Source organism: Eschrichtius robustus, chromosome 5, assembly GCF_028021215.1.
Source record: "Eschrichtius robustus isolate mEscRob2 chromosome 5, mEscRob2.pri, whole genome shotgun sequence".
Classification (NCBI taxonomy): Eukaryota; Metazoa; Chordata; class Mammalia; order Artiodactyla; family Eschrichtiidae; genus Eschrichtius; species Eschrichtius robustus.
In genome coordinates this window covers 129,297,869-129,320,842 of record NC_090828.1, presented here as the reverse complement: position 1 = coordinate 129,320,842, position 22,974 = coordinate 129,297,869, and the positions used below count along the sequence as shown (strand labels likewise).

Below are 22,974 nucleotides of genomic sequence, written 5' to 3'. Positions count from 1 at the left end.
TTTGCAATTTTCAAAATGCAGAGCCTTACGCTCTCTTTCAAAGGCTCTGGTATCATCCAGAAGCAGTTATGAAGAAAAACAAAATTACCTTTCGTCATTCTATCTTCTCCCGGCCTTGGAAACGCAGACTGACAATGAGCTGACAATTACATGCCATCCACTGTCAGTTAATTTCACCATAAATTGAGGCTGAGGACTGCTGACAAATAAAATATATTATTCGTCTGAAAACGTTCTCTTTGGGGCTCCAGATCTCCAATCTAGTTCATTAGTGGTCACGATCAAACTAAGTTGAGAGTTGATTTATGCAATAGTTATCCTTCTGCAATAATTAATTCGGAACATAACACTTTGCTGGAGATTTGAAAGGGAGCAGTTGCTAAGGCTCTGATAAAACAGAGAACTTTTAAAATAATTATGAGGCAGTGTCCCTAAGGGAGGAGATATGCATTGCTCTCTTGCCTATTTCCACAGGTCACTAGACTTAAATCACGGTCAAGAGATAGCTCCTTGAACCTCAGTTCAGTTCATCTAACCACTTTTGGTATGTACTGTGTGCTAGGCACATACAATGCCTACAGCTAAGTCTTGGAGTATCACAGAAATGGACCATCTGCAATGACTGTACTATTAACTGTCCTAATAAATGTTGTAATAGACAGAAGAGCAAAGTCTTTTGCAGTCATAGAGGCTTCAGGGATTAATTCTGCTTGAATCACTGGGGGATGCTTCATGGGAGACAGTGGTATTGGAACAGGTCCTCGGACAATGGGTACCTTTTTACTTGGCTGAGATGAAGCACTGTGGGCTGGAGGGAATGCGAGTTCAGTTCCAGGCAGAGGGAACAGTATAAACAATTGCAAAGAACTAGGACGATTCCAGGCGGGCTCTGAGAAGAGGTGAGAAATCTAGGGTGGCTGCGTGAGGTTAGGAGAGGAGGACATGCTGGGACGAGATTGTGAAGGGGAAACAAAATCCTCAGACTATTTCTAATGAATGGGTTTTTATATCAGGGGGCTGCATTGTTCACATGATAAATCGGGTGGCGGTGTCATGGGATGAAAGAGTACTGGAAGGTATCGTAATTGTTCTGCCGAGAGCCAATAAAAAATTATGGGAGATGAAAATACAGATGCAAGGAACAGAATCTGGGAGTAATCTAGTTCATCCCCTTAGAAGTCGAGGCACAGTGAGGTCTGAGGTTGGAAGGATCTTGTGGGCGTTGAAGTCATGGAGGCTGTGAGCCAAAGATGGTGAGGAAAATAAACTATGAATTAAATGCTGAAGTCTTAAAGGAGGGTGGGCATATCTTGGAAGGTGATAGAGGAGGATGATATTTCTTCACTGTTTGGCTCATTTATTCATTTAAAAAACCTGTCATTGAAAACCTACTCCACTGGGCATTGGGAATACAGACACCAACAAAACACGTTAAGTCAGCAGCTTTGATTGATCAAAGAGGAAACTTATTGTCTTCAGGCAGAGGAAGGTTTCAAGGTTCGTTAGAAATTTAACTGAGCATATTTTTATACCCAACAGGTTCTACTACAAAGGAAGCAAGGAAGAATGGACGTCATAGGTGACTAGCAAGTACATTTTGGATGTTTATGTATATTTTTATTCTATTCCCTTGGTTGATTAAAATCTTACTGGAGTACAGAATTCTAGCTTAAAAATAATTTTTCATTAGAATTTTGAATGTGTTGCTCCGTTTTGTTCTAGCTTCCAGTGCTACTGTTGCAAAATCATGCCATTCTAATTCTCATTTCTCTGTGACCTGGTCTTCCTCTCTGTAAAATCTTGGCATCTTCTCTTCATCACTAGTGTTGTGAAATGTCATTATACTATGCTTTGGTGTGAATCACTTTTCCATTCATTATGCATGGCATTTGGAGGGTCTTTCTAATCTGGACACTCCTTTATTATATCTTTGAAAATCGCCTCCCCTACTGTCTTCTAGTATGATGTCTGACCTCCTGGACATTTCCTTTGCTCTATCTTCCAACTCTTCTATTGATTTTTAATCAGCTATCTTGTTTTAATTTCCAAGGGCTCCCTTTCATATGTGAATTATTATTCATTATAATTAGTAAATATCTATAATTGTAATTATATAAGTACAGCATACAAGGCTGTGAAGTGAGGTTTTTTAAAAAAAATTTGGAGTTTTGGCTGAGGCTTAAAACCTAGAATATAATGTACCCCCATATTCCAAAGAAAGATGCTAGACCATTCATATAAGACTCACTATGAGATCATGAAACAGGTCCTGTGCCCTTAGCCTACCTTCCACCTCTATGCGTATATGAAGAGAAAGCAATAAAGAGGAAAGGAGGGAGGGAGGGAGAGAGACAGAGAGAGAGAGAGAGAGAGAGAGAAAGAAGGAAGGAGGGAAGGAGGGAGGGAGGGAAAAAGAAAGGCTGGAGACTCTTCAAAGTGAGTCAAGATTTTTTTAAAGAATTATACGTGGGAGTGGGAACATTTAAAGTGGATGCTTCTCTCTACCCCTCAGGCCCAGCAAGGGGAGGCTTCTCAACACACACTCAAGACCCTGGGATTCTCTGCCATGGGTAGAGACTAACATCTTGGGCCCCAGCCAGCTTCTGCTGAGCTGCAGACACCTGTAGGTCTGCTCTATGCTGCAACCTGGGCAGTTGGGCAAAGTGTGGGAAGAGAGTGATTTGGGGGAGAACTAGACCCATGTCCTCTGGACTTAGGGGGTCTGATGGGTGGCGGGTGGAGAGATTAGTGCCTTCTAATCACCTGAGGCTACCTGGTAATACCCGTGTAGAACAAAGAAGAGACTAGAGTGGGAATAGTCTATAAACTTTCATAGTTGGATTGGATGGAGATTCACGAGTTCCAGGAACTAAGTGGAAAACCAGGAAGGTAAGAGTGAGCTTGAAAGGACCCCCCACCTGACAGTTATGCACTAGCAGAATGAGCTTTCTTCAGGAGCACATGGAAGGAGAACAGAGGGAACTGCATGAGATTGAGATGTCAGCAGCATGGTGCTTCCCCCAGTGAAGTGTGGGGAGAACAGAGCAAGGTCAAAAGTCCCACGAGACAGTTGGCAAAAAAATTACTACAACGGCATGCTCACCAGAAAGGATCAGCTTGGGACACCTGTCACACAGAGGCATCAATGACAGGCACAACAGCCCAATCAAACACAATTTTCCTCTTCTAATTCCGGTTCCCCTTGGGCATGACACTGGGAGGGGCAGAAGCATCAGTTAGTGAATGTGGGAAGAAGTGGGGTGAGAGCGCTAAAAGAATAGTCCATGAACCCCTGCTTCCATTTTGCAGAACTCCAGGTCAGATTCAAGCTAGGAAGGGGGAGAAGGTATGAACTGGATGAAAGACTGAAGATTAGATTAGACTGGACTTTTTAATACCTGACAAGGAGACGATTTTAATCTCCCAAAGTGCCCATAAGAGCCTTAGAATCTGCACAAGATCTGATCCAGATGGGGGGGAAAGGAACTCTAACAGAGCAACTTTAAAGAAGGTGGGTGGGAGGAAAACCAGGTTTCTTCCTGTTTGCAGCTTATCGAGTATAACCCGTTTACTGACCTGGTTATAATAGCTTTTTTTGGTTTCCTCTTCCATTTTCTTCCATTCTTTTTGTCCTTGTGGAGTCATACTTTCGCTATCATACTATCTGGATATCAGGACAGAAAGAAGATGGACACATGTGTCTAGTCTAGTCCCTTTTTTAACCACAAATCAACGCAACTGCATTTTTTTACACCAACAGCTCTTTTTCCAAGAATGACTAAGTTGACCTACTGATGTTTGAAATGAGAAATCAGTAGATGATAGGACAGTCCCAAATTCCCATGTAAATATTGGGTGTATTTCACTTACGTAAGCTTACTCAGGAGAACAGTTATAACTGTGGTCCGTCTGAACTCTTTTCTCTGAAAGGATAATCACTGTCACATCTGCCACCTGGTGGCCATTCTGATGCACACATTATGCTAATATTCCACACCTGGCCCACACCTTTTCATCCATCCACCCATCCATCCATCATCCATCCATACATCCATTGTGCACTTGTTCGAGGCAGGCTCTGGGCATGAAGATAAACAGAAAACACACAGCCCTTGTCCTTCCTTGAGGAGCTGACAATCTAACGGGGAGAAAAACATGCATTTTTTAGGGAGATTTGTAAGAGCTAAGGCACTAAGGTTCAAGTTTGTATTTTCAACTTTTTTTTTTTTTTCTCAACTGGTTTCTTCCTTGCAATTTAATAAAAGATATTCCAGTCCCTGCTGTCTTTTAAAAAAGCCAAAGAAACAAACTCTCCATCAATCACGTACCCCTAACCATCTTATTTCTTTCCTTCAATTCATAACCAAGCTTCTCCACAGAGGAGTCTACATCCTCTGTCTCCTCTTTCTTGCCGCTAATTCACTTTAAAGTTTTTCTTTATTTCATTTTTAATATATTTTACTATAAATAGTTAAAATATGCAGAAAATAAGAATAATAAAATTGCCCATGTACTTATCACCCACCTTTATCAAATATTGACATTATATCATATTTGCCTCAGATCTTCTTTCCCCAGGAAATAAAACATTACAGATAGAATAGATGATCTCTGACCTTCCTTCCCACTCCTTTCCCTGCTCCATCTCCCCCCACCCCAAGAGAATCACAGCCATGAGCATAATTCCCAGGCAGGCTTTCACACTTTTACTACATATTTATGTATCCGTAAGCATTGACTAATATTATTTTGAATGTTTGTTAACTTAGCAAATCCTTATGAATGTTGCTTTTCTTAAAAAGTCAACTTTGGGGTTTCCCTGGTGGCGCAGTGGTTGAGAATCTGCCTGCCAATGCAGGGGACACGGGTTCGAGCCCTGGTCTGGGAAGATCCCACATGTCGTGGAGCAAATGGGCCCGTGAGCCACAACTACTGAGCCTGCGCGTCTGGAGCCTGTGCTCCGCAATAAGAGGCCGCGACAGTGAGAGGCCCGCGCACCGCTATGAAGAGTGGCCCCCGCTTGCCACAACTAGAGAAAGCCCTCGCACAGAAACGAAGACCCAACACACCCAAAAATAAATTAATAAATTAATAAAAAAAAAAATTTCAACTTTGTATGTTTCACAATTAACCATCTTCAAACACATAACTCTAGTTCATTTTCACCACTGGATATTAAACCACTGTATGAAGATATCCCAAATTATATATATCCATTCTTCGTTTGATGAATATTTAGGTCATTGTATTTTTCTATCTCAAACAATGCTTGCCATGAACAATCTCATGCACACCTCCTTGTCCACATGTGTAGTTCTTGAAAAGAGGACCCTCTGTCCTGCAACTGGAAAGTGAGGAGGAAACTCCCTGCCCTGTTCTGGAAAGTGAGGAGGAAACTCCCCAGGCGTTTTCTCTATTGAGGGTCTTTGCCAGTCCATCACATCCTCTACTCTCAACAAGAAATGTCACTACCCCAAGCCCTGGATTCAGTCCTCTATCCACACAGCCTGAGAACAGAAGTGACTTACCTTCCAAGTTGATCCCACCTTGTGATGAGTCCAATTTTGAGGATCCAGAACTGCAACAAGATGATTTTTTTCTCTCTACTAATTTAATTCTGATTTCTTTTTCTCTTACTTTTATTGCTATTAAGAAATGGTTCAAAAAAGAAGCCTGTTAGAATTAAAATTTTTAGGATGTTGTTTTCTAATTTTAGATTATTTAAATGCCAATCTTATAAGCTGATGACTTCCATGTCATTCTGTTTGCAGGTAGAGTAAATAGAGCAGTTTTGTTGTTTTAACAAATCCAATCAAATAATCCAGAAACACTGCAGCAATCATTTGTCTTTCCCAAGAAATGTGAAGGGTCTTAGGAGAACATTTCAGAAATCTACAACATAATTGTAAATCCTACTAGTAAACTATTTCCATTTTATTTCATTTCAAGATAACGAAATCATAATATGTCTTTATTTAAGACTATTTAAGAAGTCTCTCATACTGATCCAGGAAAACATCATTGTTTGGTCTCTCTTCTAAAGTAATTTTGAATTTTTTTTCATTTAGCTTCACACAGAAACTTGATGGAACTGTGGTTCCTTGGATAACGTTACATAAATGCAGTTTATTTAGAAATACATTTCCTGAGTCAATTGTTTCCTCCCCTACCATTTCCAGACGGTGTAAGGGCTGGGTTTAGGCTGTTGCTGTTTACTGAGTCCCCATAACATGGACAGTAGTAGGAGTTTTACATGAGCAATCTTGTCACTGGGGGACATTTGAAACCCAAAGTCCATTTCTGTCAACCAAGGGCTGAACTGACTCCAGGGATACAACGGACATGCTTATGAAATTCTTTTTCTTCAAGCTCTCTGATGGCTGTCCTTGCGCTTAGGTGAAATCCGAGCACCTTGGGGGTGGCCCACAAGGTCCCGCGTGGGCGGGGCCCCTCCACCTCCCGCTCTCTGAACTCCAGCCCCTTAGGCTCCCCCAGCTCCTCCCCGCTCTGCCCTCGCGCACATCCCTCAGCCCCAGACGCTCTCCCCTACGGTGTCTCTTACTCCACCCCAGGTCTTAAATGGATATCCTTGGAGGAAATCTCACTGACTTCCCACTCAAGACCACTCTTCCTGGTCCTCCTTCTCATCCCACCTTTCAGCCTGCCATGAAGGGCACTTATTTCACCTGCAATCCTGTAGTTTTGATGTGATTATTTTTTGACTGTGCACGTTCATCTCACAGCTCCATTTTGTTCACTTACTGTATCCAGTGTTTTACCGTCAGAGGTTTGGGGGTGCTTGTGGCATATGGAGAGACAATTCTTCCTTGTGCGGTGCATTAGTCGGACTATGCTGTGATGATGATGGTCGCAAACAACCGCCAAATCTCAGTGCTCGCGCTGATATCCCACTCGTGGGGCTGGCTGGGCTGGGTTTGGCTGGGCTTCGTCTCAGGTCTGCTGCCTTCTCTGTTTCTCACTGAAGGACCCAGGCAGAGGGAGCCGTGGCTGCCTGGGTACGTGCTCGTAACTGTTGGAATGAACAGAAGGGCTCTTAGCATTCCCCACCCAGAACTGGCACAGTCTCATATCTTCCCTCATTCCTCCAGCCAGAGCAATTCTTATGACTCAAGTTCAATACAGGACACTTGACATCCACAATGGCTGGGTGCTAGATTGTTGGTAATGACTCTCAGTCACTGTGAAAACTGCAAATGCCCCTTGGGTGCTGAATCACACCTCCCACCCCCACTGAGAACGCTTCTCAGTGCCTGGCACACAGTAGGCACTCAATGGATATTTGGTAACAAATTAACTTTGCCAAATTACCCTCCAAAACCCTTGCAAAACCTTAATGATGAGGGAGTGTTATGGCATTAATGTCCTCAAAACATTAATTATTTCTTCCGTGCAAAGGTTATAGCTAACGTGAGGCTGAGAATTTTTTTCATATATACAGTGACAATTTCTTTGAGTAATTCTCTATTCAAGTCTTTGGCTCATTTTTCCATTAAACTTTTCTTCCTCATTTGCAAGAGCTCTTGTCACTGGTAATGAATATTTTTCCAGTTTGCCTTTTAAATGTTTTAATGAGTTTTTGACAGGCAGACATTGCTAATATTTATATAGCCTCATCCCTTACCCTTTTCTTTCCTGGCCTGCTGCAGTGAACGTTTTTACAGGCAACATGATGTTGCACCAAAAGGACATACTCTAATGTATTTACCCATTCCCTTTTCATGGGCTATTTACAGAGTTTCCAGGTTTTTCTCTCATAAATGACATCATGATGAAGATCTTTGTACATAAGTCCTAAAAATGGAAGTATCATGTCCAAGGATATGTTGTAAGTTCTTGATACAGTTTGCCAAATTACCATTGATACCCTACTTTCCAGGTCCCACACCCCAGAACTTGCCACCCCAGGATCGACACTCCAGATCCTCACACCATAGGCACCCGTACCCCAGGTCCTGCTGATGGACCCTTACTGGCCAGCTTTGTATAGCGGCAAGCAAGGCGAGAGGGGTAAGAGTGGGTCTGGAGGGGCAAAGAGAGGTTGTCCAGAACACCCTAGATGCTCCTTTTGCCTGGAAGGAGATCTTCCCATGGCACCTTCTTAAGATTTGGGTCTCCCTTCAAATGGCACCTGAAAGCCCTATACGGACCCCTTCATCTAAAAAATGTACATGATGACAGATCTAAAAGAGCCTCTGACTCCAAATATTCCCTATCACATTACACTGTTTCTTTTCTGTGAAGAACACTTATTTGTATCCAATACTATCTTATTAATTTACATGTTTAATTTCTGTCAGTAATCATCTTGTCTGGTTTGCTAACTGCAGTATCTCCAGCACCAGGAACAAGTCTTTGGCACAGAGAGAGTGGTTGTCAAATTGGCCGCTCATCGAAATCACCTGTGAAGCTTTAAAAATCCACTTGCCTCCCCAATCGTTTTACCAAGAAAGTGTTAGATATCATTTTCTGCAGGAGATACAGAATGTAAGAGATGTTCTCAAGCATTTATTCATTGCTGTGTAGCTGGATCCTCGTCAAGTCCTTTCTAATGTAGTGAATAGAGTGTGGTTGTGAAAATTATGGAAATTGTTGGAATTCTTTAATAAAACTACCACGTTTGGGAAAATGCACTAGAAGAACTCATCCAAGTGTGTGTGTTTCCGTGTGTGTGTGTGTGTGTGTGTGTGTGTGTGTGCTGGGCTGTGTCCAGAAGCAGAGGAGGGTTAGGTTTGCTTGTATCGTCTGTGCCTCTATTTTTTACTATAGAAATGTGACATGCTAAATACCGGGTAGTGTGTTGTAAAATTTTACTGCATGAGAATAGATCAGCATACAACTAAGAATTTTCAGGAAGAACTCACTTAACTTAAAGACTCTTAGTTTGTTTCGGAATCTTAAATTTTGTATGCCACTGTAATCTAAAAAGAAACATAATAATAATGTAGTCACTGTAGTTACTGTGTTGCCCAGGTACATATACCTGTATTGTTTTATATATAAACAATATATTCCAAGGGGAAAAATTCAGTATTCATGCTTCATCCCAGATCAATTAAACCAGAATCTCTGGGCGTAGAACTCAAGGCACTGGTACCTTTTAAAACTCCCTTGGTGATTCCAAGGTGCAGCCAAGTTTGAGAGCCACTGACGTAAAAGAAACTCAGGAGTATCTGTTGGATGGATGGATGGATGATGGAAGGATAAAAGGACACTGTGAATCAGAAATTTGGGGCTCTAGTCCCAGCACTGCCAATAACATGCTATGTGCCCTAAATTGTGTCACTCTACTTTTCTAAACACCCATAGTTGCCGTCTAAATTCCTGCTTCAAGACTTCACAATTCCCCTTCTTGGTTACAGTAAGAGCCCTGGAGTGGAAGAGCTGGGAGAAACGTGAGGACAGAATGATTGAGGCTTTGTAAAACTGTCACCCAGGATAAAGGTGATCCTAACAGGAAGCTCTTTACTATAGCAACCTTTTACCTGGAAAAGGAAAGTATCTGTGGAGTTCCCGAGAATATTGCTCTTAGAAGAGCATCACACATCTCTGTACTGGATGTGCAGAGGAGGGACAGACTGATCCTTAATCCCCAAATGCCCCACTAGGGAGATAAAATGTGTGTATGGGCACCCTGAGCCAGAAGAAGGGGAGAGATGCATTTATCTGAGTCCTCGCAAAGCTCCTCTTCTGATATTATCTGTTTGAGGTCTTCTCTAAAGCAAACCTGGGCTACTCAAACTTTCTTTCTTTTTTTTTTTTTAAATTGTTTTTCTTGTGATGAGATGCTCTTTCTTTTCTTCTTTTTTTTTAATGTTTATTTTATTTATTTATTTATTTATTTATTTTTGGCTGTATTGGGTCTTAGTTGTGGCACGCGGGATCTCTGTTGCGATGCACGAGCTCTTTGTTGCAGTGCGCGGGCTTCTCTCTGGTTGTGGTGCGTGGGCTCCAGAGCGCGTGGGCTCTGTAGTGGCGCGCGGGCTCAGTAGTTTCGGCGCAGGGGCTTAGTTGCCCCGTGGCATGTGGGATCTTAGTCCCCTGACCAGGGATCGAACCTGCGTCCCCTGCATTGGGAGGTGGATTCTTAACCACTGGACCAACAGGGAAGTCCCTACTCAAGCTTTCTTTTTTCTTTTTTTTCTTTTTTTCTTATTTTTTATTGGGGTATAGTTGCTTTACAATGTTGTGTTAGTTTCTGCTGTACAGCAAAGTGAATCAGCCATACGTATACATATATCCACTCTTTTTTGGATTTCCTTCCCATTTAGGTCACCACAGAGCACTGAGTAGAGTTCTGTGTGCTATACAGTAGGTTCTCATTAGTTATCTATTTTATACATAGTAGTGTATATATGTCACTTCCAATCTCCCAATTCATCCCACCTCCCCTGGTATCCATACATCTGTTCCTTACCTCTGTGTCTCTATTTCTGCTTCACAAATAAGTTCATCTGTATCATTTTTCTAGATTCCACATATAAGTGATATTATACTACATTTTTCTCTTTCTGACTCACTTCACTCTGTATGACAGTCTCTAGGTCCATCCACATCTCTGCAAATTGCACGATTTCATTCCTTTTTATGGCCGAGTAATATTCCACTGTATATATGTACCACATCTTCTTTATCCATTTCTCTGTTGATGGACATTAAGGTTGCTTCCATGTCCTGGCTATTGTAAATAGTGCTGCAGTGAACATTGGGGTCCTACTCAAGCTTTCTTGATTGTTGCCATGGCTATTTTGCTGGATTCTTTTTTTTTTAAATATAAATTTACTTATTTATTTATTTTTTTATTTTTGGCTGTGTTGGGTCTTCATTGCTGTGCACGGGCTTTCTCTAGTTGTGGCGAGCAGGGGCTACTCTTCGTTGCAGTGTGCAGGCTTTTCATTGCGGTGGCTTCTCTTGTTGCAGAGCACAGGCTCTAGGTGCATGGACTTCAGTAGTTGTGGTGTGCAGGCTCAGTAGTTGTGGTGCACAGGCTCTAGAGCATAGGCTCAGTAGTTGTGGTGCACAGGCTTAGTTGCTCTGTGGCATGTGGGATCTTCCCAGACCAGGGCTCGAACACGTGTCCCCTACATTGGCAGGAGGATTCTTAACCACTGCACCACCAGGGAAGACCCCTTGCTGGATCTTTAAAAAAAAAAAAAAAAAGGCATGTTGCCACCCTGACTCTGCTACTGTCACCCTACATAGACGGGATGGTTTCTTACTGGGAAAGATAGCTGCTCGTGTTTATTTAAAACATTGCAAAGTCATTTACAACAGGGAAGTCCAGTGTGGCCTACCTGAGTCCTATTATTCTCCAGGTCCTATTCCCCAAGCTACTTTAAATACAGCTATTTAGGCTTGCTGCTATGTGAGATTGTGCTACCCGTTCCCTAGGCATCAACACCTGTCTGGTCATTCAACAATGGCTACAAATTATCCACCTTTAGTCCCCCTCATCCTATACCATCTCAGGGAAGGACAATTTTAAGATTCCAAAGATAACACATCTGGGAAGTTATGAGAGTGGGCACCTTAGACACTGAGTTTCACTGGCTTCACAACGGGTGAGAGCAAAATATCACACAACACAGTCAAGACAGTTCTCATAGCACCTTAATTTGCATATTCAAATTTCTCAAATTACTGCTAAATACTGTTAGCAATATTTACCAACTACATTTTAAAAGGAAACGGTCATTCTTAGGATGCTTCCAACAATTTGTATACTCTGGTTCCAGAGAAATTTCTGTTCTGTCAGGATAAACCCCAGGAGGAGTACAAAAGGCACAAAGAATTTCTTCAAGGACGAACATTAACTGAGTACCTACTTTTTAAGATGCTGGGGATGCAGAGAGGAACACACACACAACCTCTTTGATCTCAAGGGGCTCAAAGCCTCACCCTCTTCGCTCTGCCCCCTCCCGCCCCACCCTACACACTCACAGAGGGAAGGATCTTTCCTACAGAAAAGTTTTCACATGTCACCTCTTTCTTCATCGCTTAAAAAAAAAAGGCTGGAGAAGCCCATTATGGAGCGGGTGCGAGGGGCTTGTGGCTAGGGACACAACTCCTTTATATAGCTGCCATCCTCTGGGACAGACAAGGGGTGCTTCAGGTAAATGTAGCTAAAATGACGTCAATACCGGAGTCGCGTTCTCAGAGACGACCTTCTCCTCAGGAAGAACGTGAAACTGGGGATGGTGGGGGTGAGTTCCCGGCTCGGACACTGGGGAGGCAGCGAGCTGAAGAATCCTTCTTCGGGTACTCGGTTCCCTGGATCGTATATCAAGAAGTTTGCCCAAGTGCTTGTTAATCAGGGGACACCCCGATTCTGAGCCACACCCAGCCGCGTCTGAATCGCCAAGCTCATCGGTGCTCAAGCCTTGACCCGGAAGCAAGCGGGCTCGCGGAGAGGACCGAACCCACTTGGGGCATCTGATGCCCGTGAGAAGCAGAGACGGGAACCAGGATGCAAAATTTCCCCAAGATAGAGGAATAATCCCTTTCATAAAGCACCTCGAGGAAAATGCAGAGCCCCGGCGCGAAGCTCCGCAGAATCTGGACCTCGGCAGGCGGCCTGGACTGCAGCTCGCGCGCCAGATCGGGTCCGGACCTCTCCCGGGGCTCCTTTCGCGCATGCGTAGTCGCGCAGCGCTCCCTTCCCAATGCGCATGCTCCGCCGGGCCGGGGCGCTCCCGGCCGGCGGCGGCGGCGGCGGCGGCGGCGGCAGCGGCGGCAGCGGCGGCAGGAGGAAGTTACCGCTTTGCACTCCACCCCGGTAGCAGCTTCGGGGCCGGGGACAGCTTCCTCCGGACGCTCCGCGGGCTTCGCTACCGCCGCACGGCGGTCCGACGGGATCATGGGGTTGCCCAAGGGGCCGGAAGGCCAGGGTCTCCCGGAGGTAAGGAACCCCCTCTCCCTACCTGACACGTCCGGGTTTCCGAAAGAGGGCCGAGCCCACGGGGCCGGCTGCGGTTAGGGCACCCCGCCCCCTCTCTCAGGTGTGTCCACCGCCGGGAGCACCGGCCCTGTCCGCTGGGGGCCGAGCAAGTGTGGGCGTGGGCGGGGACGAACTTCAGCCGGTGCCGGGTCTCCCGGGACGGAGGGAGCCTTCCCAGCCCAATACCTGCGCCGACGCAGCCCCAGGCCCCGCGGGGCCCGGGATCCCACGTCTCCGGCTTCCCCCGGCATTCCCCCGCGATCCCCGGCGCCGCTCGGCTCGCCGCGAGGACAGGGGGTGCTGCGCCCAGTAGTCACGAGACGCGCGCTGGGACGGTCCGGGCTCGGGTTGTGCAAAGGGCGGTGACCTTGTGGCTCCGGCCGCCGCCTCCCCGGGCCCACGGGGTCCTGGCGGCCGGCGCCCGCCGCCTTCGTATCGGGAGGGAATGCCGCCCTGCGTTTGTCCCCACGCCCCGCCGGGCCGGCGGGAGGAAGTTTGGGAGCCGTGCAGAGTGGCCGGGCGGAAACGGTCGCTGTATCTCCAGAAGGAAGGTGTTTGTTATTAAGTACTCACTTGGTCCTGAGGAACAGGATGATCAACGGTTTCTGGATTTACACACACATTACCTGGGAGGAGAGGAAAAGTGCATTTCCTTTTGGCTGCAAATATCACTTAGCTAGGTGCTTTGCATCTGTCTTCTATTCCAGTTGATTTACTCAAAAGCTAGTCTAGTTTACTAGGTTCTTGAAAGAAATGGAATCCACGCTGCACCTCTGTCCCCTTTCTAGGGTTCTGAAACAGGCATTTGTCAGAGGGGCCGATTCCTTGACATGGTGCGTGGTCCCTTCACACTTAGCTGCCTGTGGTCAGTCTTGCTTCTTTGCCCCTCTCCCCGCATCCGCATCCTGAGTTGTTAAATCCCACTAGTACCACTAATTGAGGGATCACTGTTCTGTGCATAAAAGCTGGAGGTGTAGTAATGGAAGGACAGACTTAAGCTGTCAGTGTGTGCTCCCAGAATGCAAATCCATTTTGTTATCTCCAGAAAACCTAGCAAGTTTTCTGACGTTTTCATTGTCCCACTGTACTACCAGTAGGGTCCTTCTAAAATAAAAAGCAACTTGCTCCTGTTGGTCCTTTGCTTAACCTTTCACTGTCAGGAGACTGGGTCTAATTTGTCACTTTTCCACGTTCCTGGCAATTAGGAGGCAAACAGGGTGAACATAATAATCCAATTATTATCACTTCGTTCAAAGACCAGTACATATGAATACGTCATTAAGCTGTCAGTAGTCTGGTTAATTCATTAAATTCAATTTTGTAAGCCCTTTATTGCATGTACGTGAAGGATAGAGATATAGTTAGACGTGGCTCTGCCTTCCAGCTTACGTGAACTACAGTGTCAGACAACCGATAATTTAGTGTGCCTGGTTTAAGAGCTCACAGCATTCATCTTTATCAGAATTTTAGTTTTAACAATGGGATGTATTACCCAGCCTGGTGACTTTTTATGGCTTAAAGAGAGGATATTCTTTCATTCCCTGCATATTAGCCAGTGACCCTTTTGCATTTAGTTCTAGTGTTAATCTGTGAATTGAATTTGGAGTCCTATTAACATTCTCCATTCATTGTCTCGTGCTAAAAAGTTACTTCGCAGGGTGCATTGCAAAAGTACACTTCTCCATTCGTGGGATAAGTGGATGGGAAGCATGGGCCAGGCACCTGCCATGGTGTGGGCAGTGGGTGCTCATTAGGTGCAAGCTGAGGCAGGGATACCCCTCCCCAGATGTCTTGTCCTCTTCTTGGAAGTGTTTTCATGATACATGATTGAACGAATGAAGGGTTCCTGTTTTACATCCCGGGAGTTTTAAGCAAATACTTATATCATCCCATTTTTCTTTTCTATTCTATTTTTATGAACCATAACTATTCTTTATTTTCTCTTCTCTTTGTGTCTCTTGACTCGTAGATGGTTCTCAACCACCACAGATCTTTTGCCAAGGAAAAGAATGTGTGAATAATTAATATTTACTTTTGCATGTCTCCTAGGAATTAGTGAGTGCTAACCTTCAGAATCTTTGATAGGCCAGACCAGGGTCATTTGAGAAGGAAGTAAGATGAGCAGTGTCGCAAGGCTGTCTCTTCCATCACCGCGCATTTCAAGAGATTAACAGTCACTTTAATACTTCCATGTTCAGCTATGTGTTAACATGTGTGCTCCTTCTCCTGGCAGTTTGTACTTTGAAATAAACTTGAATTTCCATTATCAGTGTCATGACTATGAAAACATTTTGTTAATGCATGACTGGCTTAGGTCATGCACTTTATGTAATGTTTGAGCATGTCATTCCATATTTAACAAGTGTGTTCTTGGACCCTAATGCTGTTCAGAACAGAGGAGTAAACATGGGTGGATAACACATGGAATATATGGGGCTTCCCCTGAACCAGCTAATAGTCTATTTGGAAAGACCGGCGTGTACATTAACACCAGACATCTCACTCAGAAGAGGTTGATCATTGTATGAATGACAGACTATAAATAAAATAGAAATGCAGAGGAGTGACCACTTTAAGCCGTAGGGTTGGCGTTGAATAGGAGCTAGAGTTTGAAGATGGTGTCTGGGTGGTTAGAGAATATCAGGAGAGCCGTGAAGGAATGAGAGTGAGCAGGGCTTCTTTAGGTTGGCCACAGCCATGTCTGTATTGTTTTGGCGGGAGGTAAAGGATGAAGCTGAAAAGATAGGTTGCAGCCCAAGATCTGAATGCCAAACCAAGACGTTTGGAATTTATCTGATAGACAGTGAACGATGCCTTAATGATGAGGGCCGGGGGCTGAGCTGAAGAGGGATGATGAGAAAGCCGTGATTTAGGAAGGAATGAGCAAGACAAATTAACAGGGAAGGAAGATTGAGAGGCAGTTGCCATAGTCCTGGCATGATGTGCAAAGAAAAGGGAAGGGAGGATAAACGTGAGCTGTGTAGTTAAGGAAGATTTAGCAGGCATCGTTGGGTAAGGGAGTAGTCAGAGGCGGGTGTGAGGATTTAAACCAGGGAACCTTGGCGTTGTTTTCTGTAGAGAGGTAGTTTTTTATTTCCTGCAATAATGGAAGCCAGGAAAGGCACAGTTCAGGAAAGTAAATGGAGGCAAAAGTACTGGAATATTTAGGTATATTGAACTTGTAGATAAACAACCTGAGAGCGAAGGTAGGATATTAATTAAAAACATTTAAATAAAATCCTTATTTAAATATATTAAGTGATTATTTTATCTTTAAGGCAATCCTGTTATGTGGTAGTAATCTCCCTGTAATATATCTGGGTTGAAAGCCTTCCTTATATTCGCTGTAGAGATCAAAGTGCAGGTGGAGACACATGTTTGAACTCTTTGTTCTTGCCCCTCTTGTCAGTAACTTCTAGGATCAAGATGAGTATAAACTTAAACAAACCAAACTACCTGTTCCGTTTGAAAGGAGTTTATAATCCAGTCGAGAAGCCTGCCATACAAGTCACATGTTAGAGAACAGGGCGGTAATGTGCTGGAATCTTCCTTTCCCTGCATTCCTTCAGCACCTGATGAACAGTCCATACTACCTGTGCACGTCTTCTCGCCCCACCTGTGACGATTAACAGCTGGTTGAGGACCAGGGACCCTGTTCTGTGCGACTCTGGCAGCACTGTGTCCCCACGCTCCTGCATGAATGCAGTGATACAGCCAATGTCATCTGCTCCTTGGCAGTGAGATTGCGGCATCGGAAATATACCTGATGTTCCTTTATTCAAGGTAGCTTTTACCAGCCTTTTGCTTTTGTTTTAGGTAGAAACAAGAGAAGATGAAGAACAAAATGTCAAGTTGACTGAGATTCTGGAGCTCTTGGTTGCAGCTGGATATTTCAGGGCAAGAATTAAAGGCTTGTCACCTTTTGACAAGGTAAGACGAAGTCTTTCTAAGCATTAGGCTAGTTTTTGTCAGGACGGCACGGTTTACTATGGCATTAGGGTATTTTTGGTTAGGATGGCATGGTTTACTGTGGAAAGGAGGAAGAGACTGCGTTTTTACTTTCTCTACGTCCTTGTTGCCATTTCTCCTGGATTCAGATTCATTATGGAAGTGTTCAAATTTCCTATTAAAAGAAAATAATCATGTATCAGTAAATACGTCCTTTCTGTGCATGAAGCTTTGAGATATACAAATAAGCAAAATAAATAGTTCCTTCTTTCAAGGAACTTAAAGCTTGGGTGGGGAGATAAAGTTTATGTAAGATAAAATAATTTGAGCTAATAGGAAGCTATCCCAAGTTGGGGCGCTCACAGACAATTTCCAGGTATTCTGTGGGTGGTAAACGCTGGGTTTAGAGGAGGAAGAAGTCACTATGGGATGAAGTCATTTAATTCAGCAGAACCTTGAACAGTTTCTATGCACAAGGCATAGCAGTAGGTGTTGAGGGCACAAGGATAAGAACAAAGGCCTTATACCCAAAGAGCCTGACTTCTAAAGAGTAGGGAAGAGAGGCAAGTAAAACATCGTGCATAGACTAAATGGCACAATTCGGTAAGTGCCACAGTGAATTATGCACAGAAGTGAAGCATTCGGATCAGTTGGGGCAGGCCGGGAAAGCTTCCTGGCGGAAGAAAGCGTTGAGTCCTCCAGTGGGCCACGGCCCTGGCTGCACATAACAGGTTCTTTTGTAATACAGATGTCTAGGCCTCAGCCATTGAAATTCTGGTTTGTTAGGTCTGGGCTGGGCACTGGAATCTGTACTTTTATTATGCATCTCACATGAGTCTACAGTATAGCCAGGGATAAGATTCACTGTTGTTCTTTTCTAACATCAAGCTGTGTCTAAAAATGTTTTGTTTCGGAATGGATTTTTAGCCTCAGTCTTATTTGCATCTCGGAGAAATCCCATGACAAACCTAGAGCAAGGTTTCTCATCTCCTTTAGGTAGTAGGAAAAAAATGAGATGTATGGAAATTAAGTAATGAGTCACAGAATGTCACCCTTGTTACCCACCTATCTGGTCCATAAAATACGTAATTTCTCTGCAGTCTGGCACTTGCCTGTAATTGGATTAAGACTTCACCCAGCTGAGAGTTAACGTCTGTCCCATCAGTATAAAGAGGATCTATGCATCACAGGTCCGTTTAGTAACAGAAGTCAGCTTCTCGGTCCACCGGCCGTGAGTCAAGCGCTCAGTAACTGCACGTGGCTAGCAGCGCCGTACTAAACAGTGCAGATACAGACTGTTGCCGTCTTTGCAGAAGGCTTTACAGTGTTCAGCAGCGCTGTTGAGGTGAATTGTAGTGGATGGAGTCAGGACACGTATTCTCTCTCTGAGAGTACCCAGTTTTGTATATAACAACTACTTATGTTTTATCTACCTTCCACTTCTTCCCCGCTTCCCAAACTGGGAAAAGAAAAGAGGTCTTGTTTTGTGTCTTTCAGGTGGTAGGAGGAATGACCTGGTGCATCACCACTTGCAGCTTTGATGTGGATGTTGATTTGCTCTTTCAGGAGAACTCTACAATAGGTCAGAAAATGTAAGTTATCCGGCTTTCCACGGAAGAGACTGAAGGGGGAGAAAAGAGCTAACTCTTGAGCGTGTGCTGTGTGCCAGAAGTTGTGTTAGACGGTTTACCTACAGGCTGAAAGAAGCCAAGGTCACACAGCTAACATATGAGAGTCGCCTAATGTTATTCTAATGTTATATAGGCTACTTCTGGTGCTTTTCCTTGATCACGGTTTCTGTCGACTGCTCATGTACCTCTTTCCAAAGGCCGTAAATTTGGCTGGAAGTTGAATAGGTGAGAGAAGGGGAATCTTTCCCTCCCCGTTGCCCCTGGGTAAGGCACAGCCTCACTTTGCCTGCCATCGAGAGAAGGCAGCCTGGGCTCCTCGCTAGAGATGTCACGGGAGGGTGCCCTGGCTGGTCATCCGTAGCTCAACAGGGGTTTGGTGATTTCATGAGACCGTTGGGATCCCCAGTTCTGCTCAGCCCTGCCCTGGGCAGCCGTGTGACCTTGGGCAAACCTTAGTTCCCTTTTCTGTAAGAAGGAGGGTTCGTGATCTCAGATCTGTGTGATTCTGTGACTGACTTACTCATTTTTCTGAAGCCTTATCATCCCCTAAATGGATTAAAGATAGTTTACAAACACGCATGGGGAGCAGTAATACTGGAAAAGTGAAGCAAAGCAAAAGGAAAAAAAAAAAAGGAAACGAAGGGCAGAGTTGGGGGTAAGGGACACACCTGTGAGGGGCCATAAAGGCCCTGTTTTTCCAAGGGTGGGACACAGATTTGACTGTGAAAAGAAGAAAAGAACATGCTAAATTACCCAATTTACAGTTTCCATACATACAGTAGAAGAAAAATAGGTCCCTGTGAATCACCAAAATTCTTAACACTAAGACCAAAAGGCATCTCTTGGCTCCTTGTTAAGGAGGACATGCTGTTTGACACAGAGATACTGTCATCAGTGCCCGGCCATGAGTAGTGGGCTCTGTGTCCTGACACCTGTGTGGGGCTGTGGCATCATGTCCAGCGACCCGCAGTGAAAAGCCCTCCACTGGGAGGGTACGATGGAGTCCAGGCGTGTGGCCCTGCTCCCTGCCGGTCCAGCTCAATCCAGAGGTAGATGGTATTCTTGTTCTTTTGTTTGTTTTTATTTAGGTGTTACATACTTGAAGGTTAAAAAAAAAATTCAGACACTACCAAAGGGAGCAAAACATACAGCTGATGTCTCTCCTCCTTCCCATTTTACACCCCAGTTTTATTCCCTGGAGACAGCCATCTTTGGCTGTCCAGGTTTTAGATTCTTCAGAGTGGTCACTAATACATCTCCAGCTATGTATACAGTCTGTTTCATTCAAGTCTAATGAGAGGAGGAAATTGGCTCACCTGTACCACTCACTATATCCCGTTTGTCTCCCATCTTCCACTCTTTTAATTGTTTTCTGGTTTTTGTATGATCACTTGCATAATTTGAATCTACTTAAGCTTCTGTTTCTTGACCCATTAACATAAGGTGGTTTCTCCTAGGTCCTAACTGAGTAAACATTTTAGTATCTCTATCTTTCCTTCTATCCTTCAGCCTCCATGTACCATCATGACATCACTTTTATAATGTTTAGCGTATAATATTTATAGTCCCTTCTGTAGTAGCAGTTAAATTGTCCGTGCTTTATCTACAGGTAAATTCTAAAAACAAATCTATAAACAGTATTTACAATAAGAACTGAGAATTGTGATGGGGTCAGAAAGAAGGAACTGTAATCTTCTGGACCATAATGGTGCTATTTAAAGGAGACTATTCAATGTATCATAGTCAAAAGCAATCTGTTTTCATTTATTCATAGACTCAGTAAATATCAAACTCCTACATTTACTGAACAATCAGGCATTGTTCTGGATACGTTAATGAAAAATGTCCTGCCCTCATGGAGCTTATGGTCTGTTGGGGGAGACAGACCAAAAACTAATTTAATAAATAACTAAATTATATATAGAAATAATATGTGCTATGAAAAAAATTAAAGCTGGGAGGGGGTACGAGGAGGACCGTAGGGCAGGAGGCCCTTTAAGTTAGTGTAGGCCTCATTGAGAGGGTGATATCAGAGCTAAGACTTGAGGGACGAGGGTTCCAGGCGAAGGGAACTGCCACCGTGAAGGCCCCAAGCAGAAGCTTGCCTGCAGTGGAGTGCAGAGTGGGGAGCAGAGGACGTCAGTGCAGAGAGGTCATGGGGGCAGATCAGGTGCAGTGCCTTGTAGGTCAGAGTAGGGACTTGGGGTTTACTCTGTGTGAGATGGGAAATCCTTGGAGGGTTTTGAGCAGAGGAGGAACATAATCTGTTCTGTGTTTAAGAAGGAACCCTGGTCTGATTACCGAATTAAGGGGAATCAGGGAGATTCTTTAGCGTATTATAGTAATCCTCCCAGGAGATGATGGTGCCCTGAACGGTGGGCTGGCAGTGGTGGCATTCTGGATCTATCTTGAAGGTAGAACCAACGGGATTTCATGACATTGGATTTGGAGTGTAAGAGAGGAGCTGAGGGTGATTCTGAAGTATTTGGCCCGAGCGAGTGGAGATGGTCTGTGCAAATCATTGGGAATCAAGCACACTGAAGTTTGCTTCATGTTTATACGGCTTTTTTCCCTTGCATGTCTGATTGCCTTTTTTTTTTCTTGATGGCAAAGAAGCACATAGTTTCACCTGTAATGAAGATCAGCCAGCTTCTTCATCAGTCCATCGACTAACATGATATTCACTGTCTTCTTGAGTACACTCTTGGTTGAAGCCTCTTTCTGTTCCAGTTTGAGCTCATTGCTTCTTACACCTGTGGCACCCCCTAATGTTCTGGGATTTCTTTCCAGTGCATTCCTTCTGGGCTATGATTCTCAATCCCTTATCTGTGTTTCTGATATCTAAAAAACACTGAAAATGGGGTTTTTTTTCTTTCAAGTGCCGATACAAAACTTATTTGGAAGCATAACATGACCTGAACTGACTTAAGGTTATTTATAGTCTTTATTGATCCCATTTATATGAATATTCATATGTTTTACTGCAGAAATATTCATTTCTTTGATTATAGGGTGCTGCTCTAGATTTCACTGGGTGTTACCTAATACACAGTATGTGCCCCTCAGGTATACTAAGGTACAAACATCTAAAGAATTCTGACTTCTGAAACACGTCTGCTCCTAAAGGGTTTGGATAAGTGGTTGAGGGCGTATTACGTTCCCTGGTAAGTATTTGATGCGTAGCTTTTAAGTGCAGAGCCATGAACTACAATTGAAGGCAAAGCTGGTGACAAGGGTTAACTTGTAAAGACCCAGCAGACTCCTAGCAGTGCCTCAGACAGTTGGGTCTTTTATTATCTGCAGGAGAAATGGCATAGCCGTAGGGCACTGAATTATCCAAGAATCTTTTCTGTTTGGTTTTGGAATACGTTCTGTGTCTGGGGGCCTCCCCACAAAGTTTCTGGTTACTTGCAGATCAGACTAATACTGCTGTGTGTTTGCAGTGCCTCCGCACACCCCGGCTGCTGGGAGGGGGGGCCAGCAGCACCTCTGAGGGGCACACTTGCCTGTACAGGGCACGGTTTTCTTCCAGGCTCCGCCGGGACCTTGTCCTCCTTCTTGATCCTTCTTTCTTGTGGGTTCCGTGAGCTTCGACCCTCTGCCCCCAGCCTGTGCTAAAACCCCATTACCACAGAGTGCTATGTTCTGAGGTCCATAAATGAGATTTTAGGCTTACAACTGGGTTCATTTCTACAGCACATGTTTACCGGCCACCTGTGTGCAGAGCACTTACACATGCATTTTATTATTTTACCTTCACAGCAACCCTTGAACAGGCAGGACAGGGATTACCCCTTGTTTTGTGATGGGATTATTGGGCCAGTGGGACCGGGTGGCTTGCCAGAAGTTCCATGGTAGGTGATGCAACTTGGAATTTAGACCCTGGTTTAGTTCACTCTCTTTCACACTGTTTGCAGTGGAGGAGGAAACAGTGCACTGAACACTTAGAAAACTAAAGGAATCAAACCAGTCACCTGTAATGAAACGTGGGCTTGTTAGATGAGGAATCTTAGGTTAGGAAACCCATCTGGTGACCTCTGAGACTGTCATTTTCCCTGATTTTCGGAAAGTCAGAGGATCTCCTCTGAGCTCCAGGGAGAAGCCGAATGGGGGCTGGTAGGTTTCCGCAAGAAGCGTTCCTGACTTCTGCCCCCTCAGCCAGCCTGTGTTCCCTCCGGTCCCCACCCCCACCAGCAGTGTTAGTGCCTTCAGCCCCTTCCACATGTTGCTGAAGCTGCGGACTTGGCAGTCATTTCTGGGAAGCGGGTTTAAGAGGGTTGTAAACCCTGAGATGACCCTGGGCGTCCTTCCCTCAGGGCCCTTATGAACTGGGAGAGTGGGCCGTCTCTGAGGAGTGGCCGGGGAGAACCTTGTCTGAAGGTAGAGGGTTGGCTGGATGGTGATTTGTAAGCTGCTGAACGGTTGCAGGCAATCAGTGAC

General features: G+C 44.5%; 1 protein-coding gene across 1 annotated transcript in view; it reads left to right on the top strand.

Moving 5' to 3' along the window:
• Positions 1–12,708: 12,708 nt before the first annotated feature.
• Positions 12,709–22,974, top strand: part of CCDC93 (coiled-coil domain containing 93) — a 91,329-nt gene continuing 81,063 nt past the window's right edge. Inside the window, exons 1-3 of the mRNA XM_068545261.1 lie at positions 12,709–12,916; positions 16,772–16,885; positions 18,401–18,495. Of these exons, the coding sequence (XP_068401362.1) occupies positions 12,875–12,916; positions 16,772–16,885; positions 18,401–18,495 (251 nt within the window). The 5' untranslated portion in view covers positions 12,709–12,874. The remainder of the gene's footprint in view (positions 12,917–16,771; positions 16,886–18,400; positions 18,496–22,974) is intronic.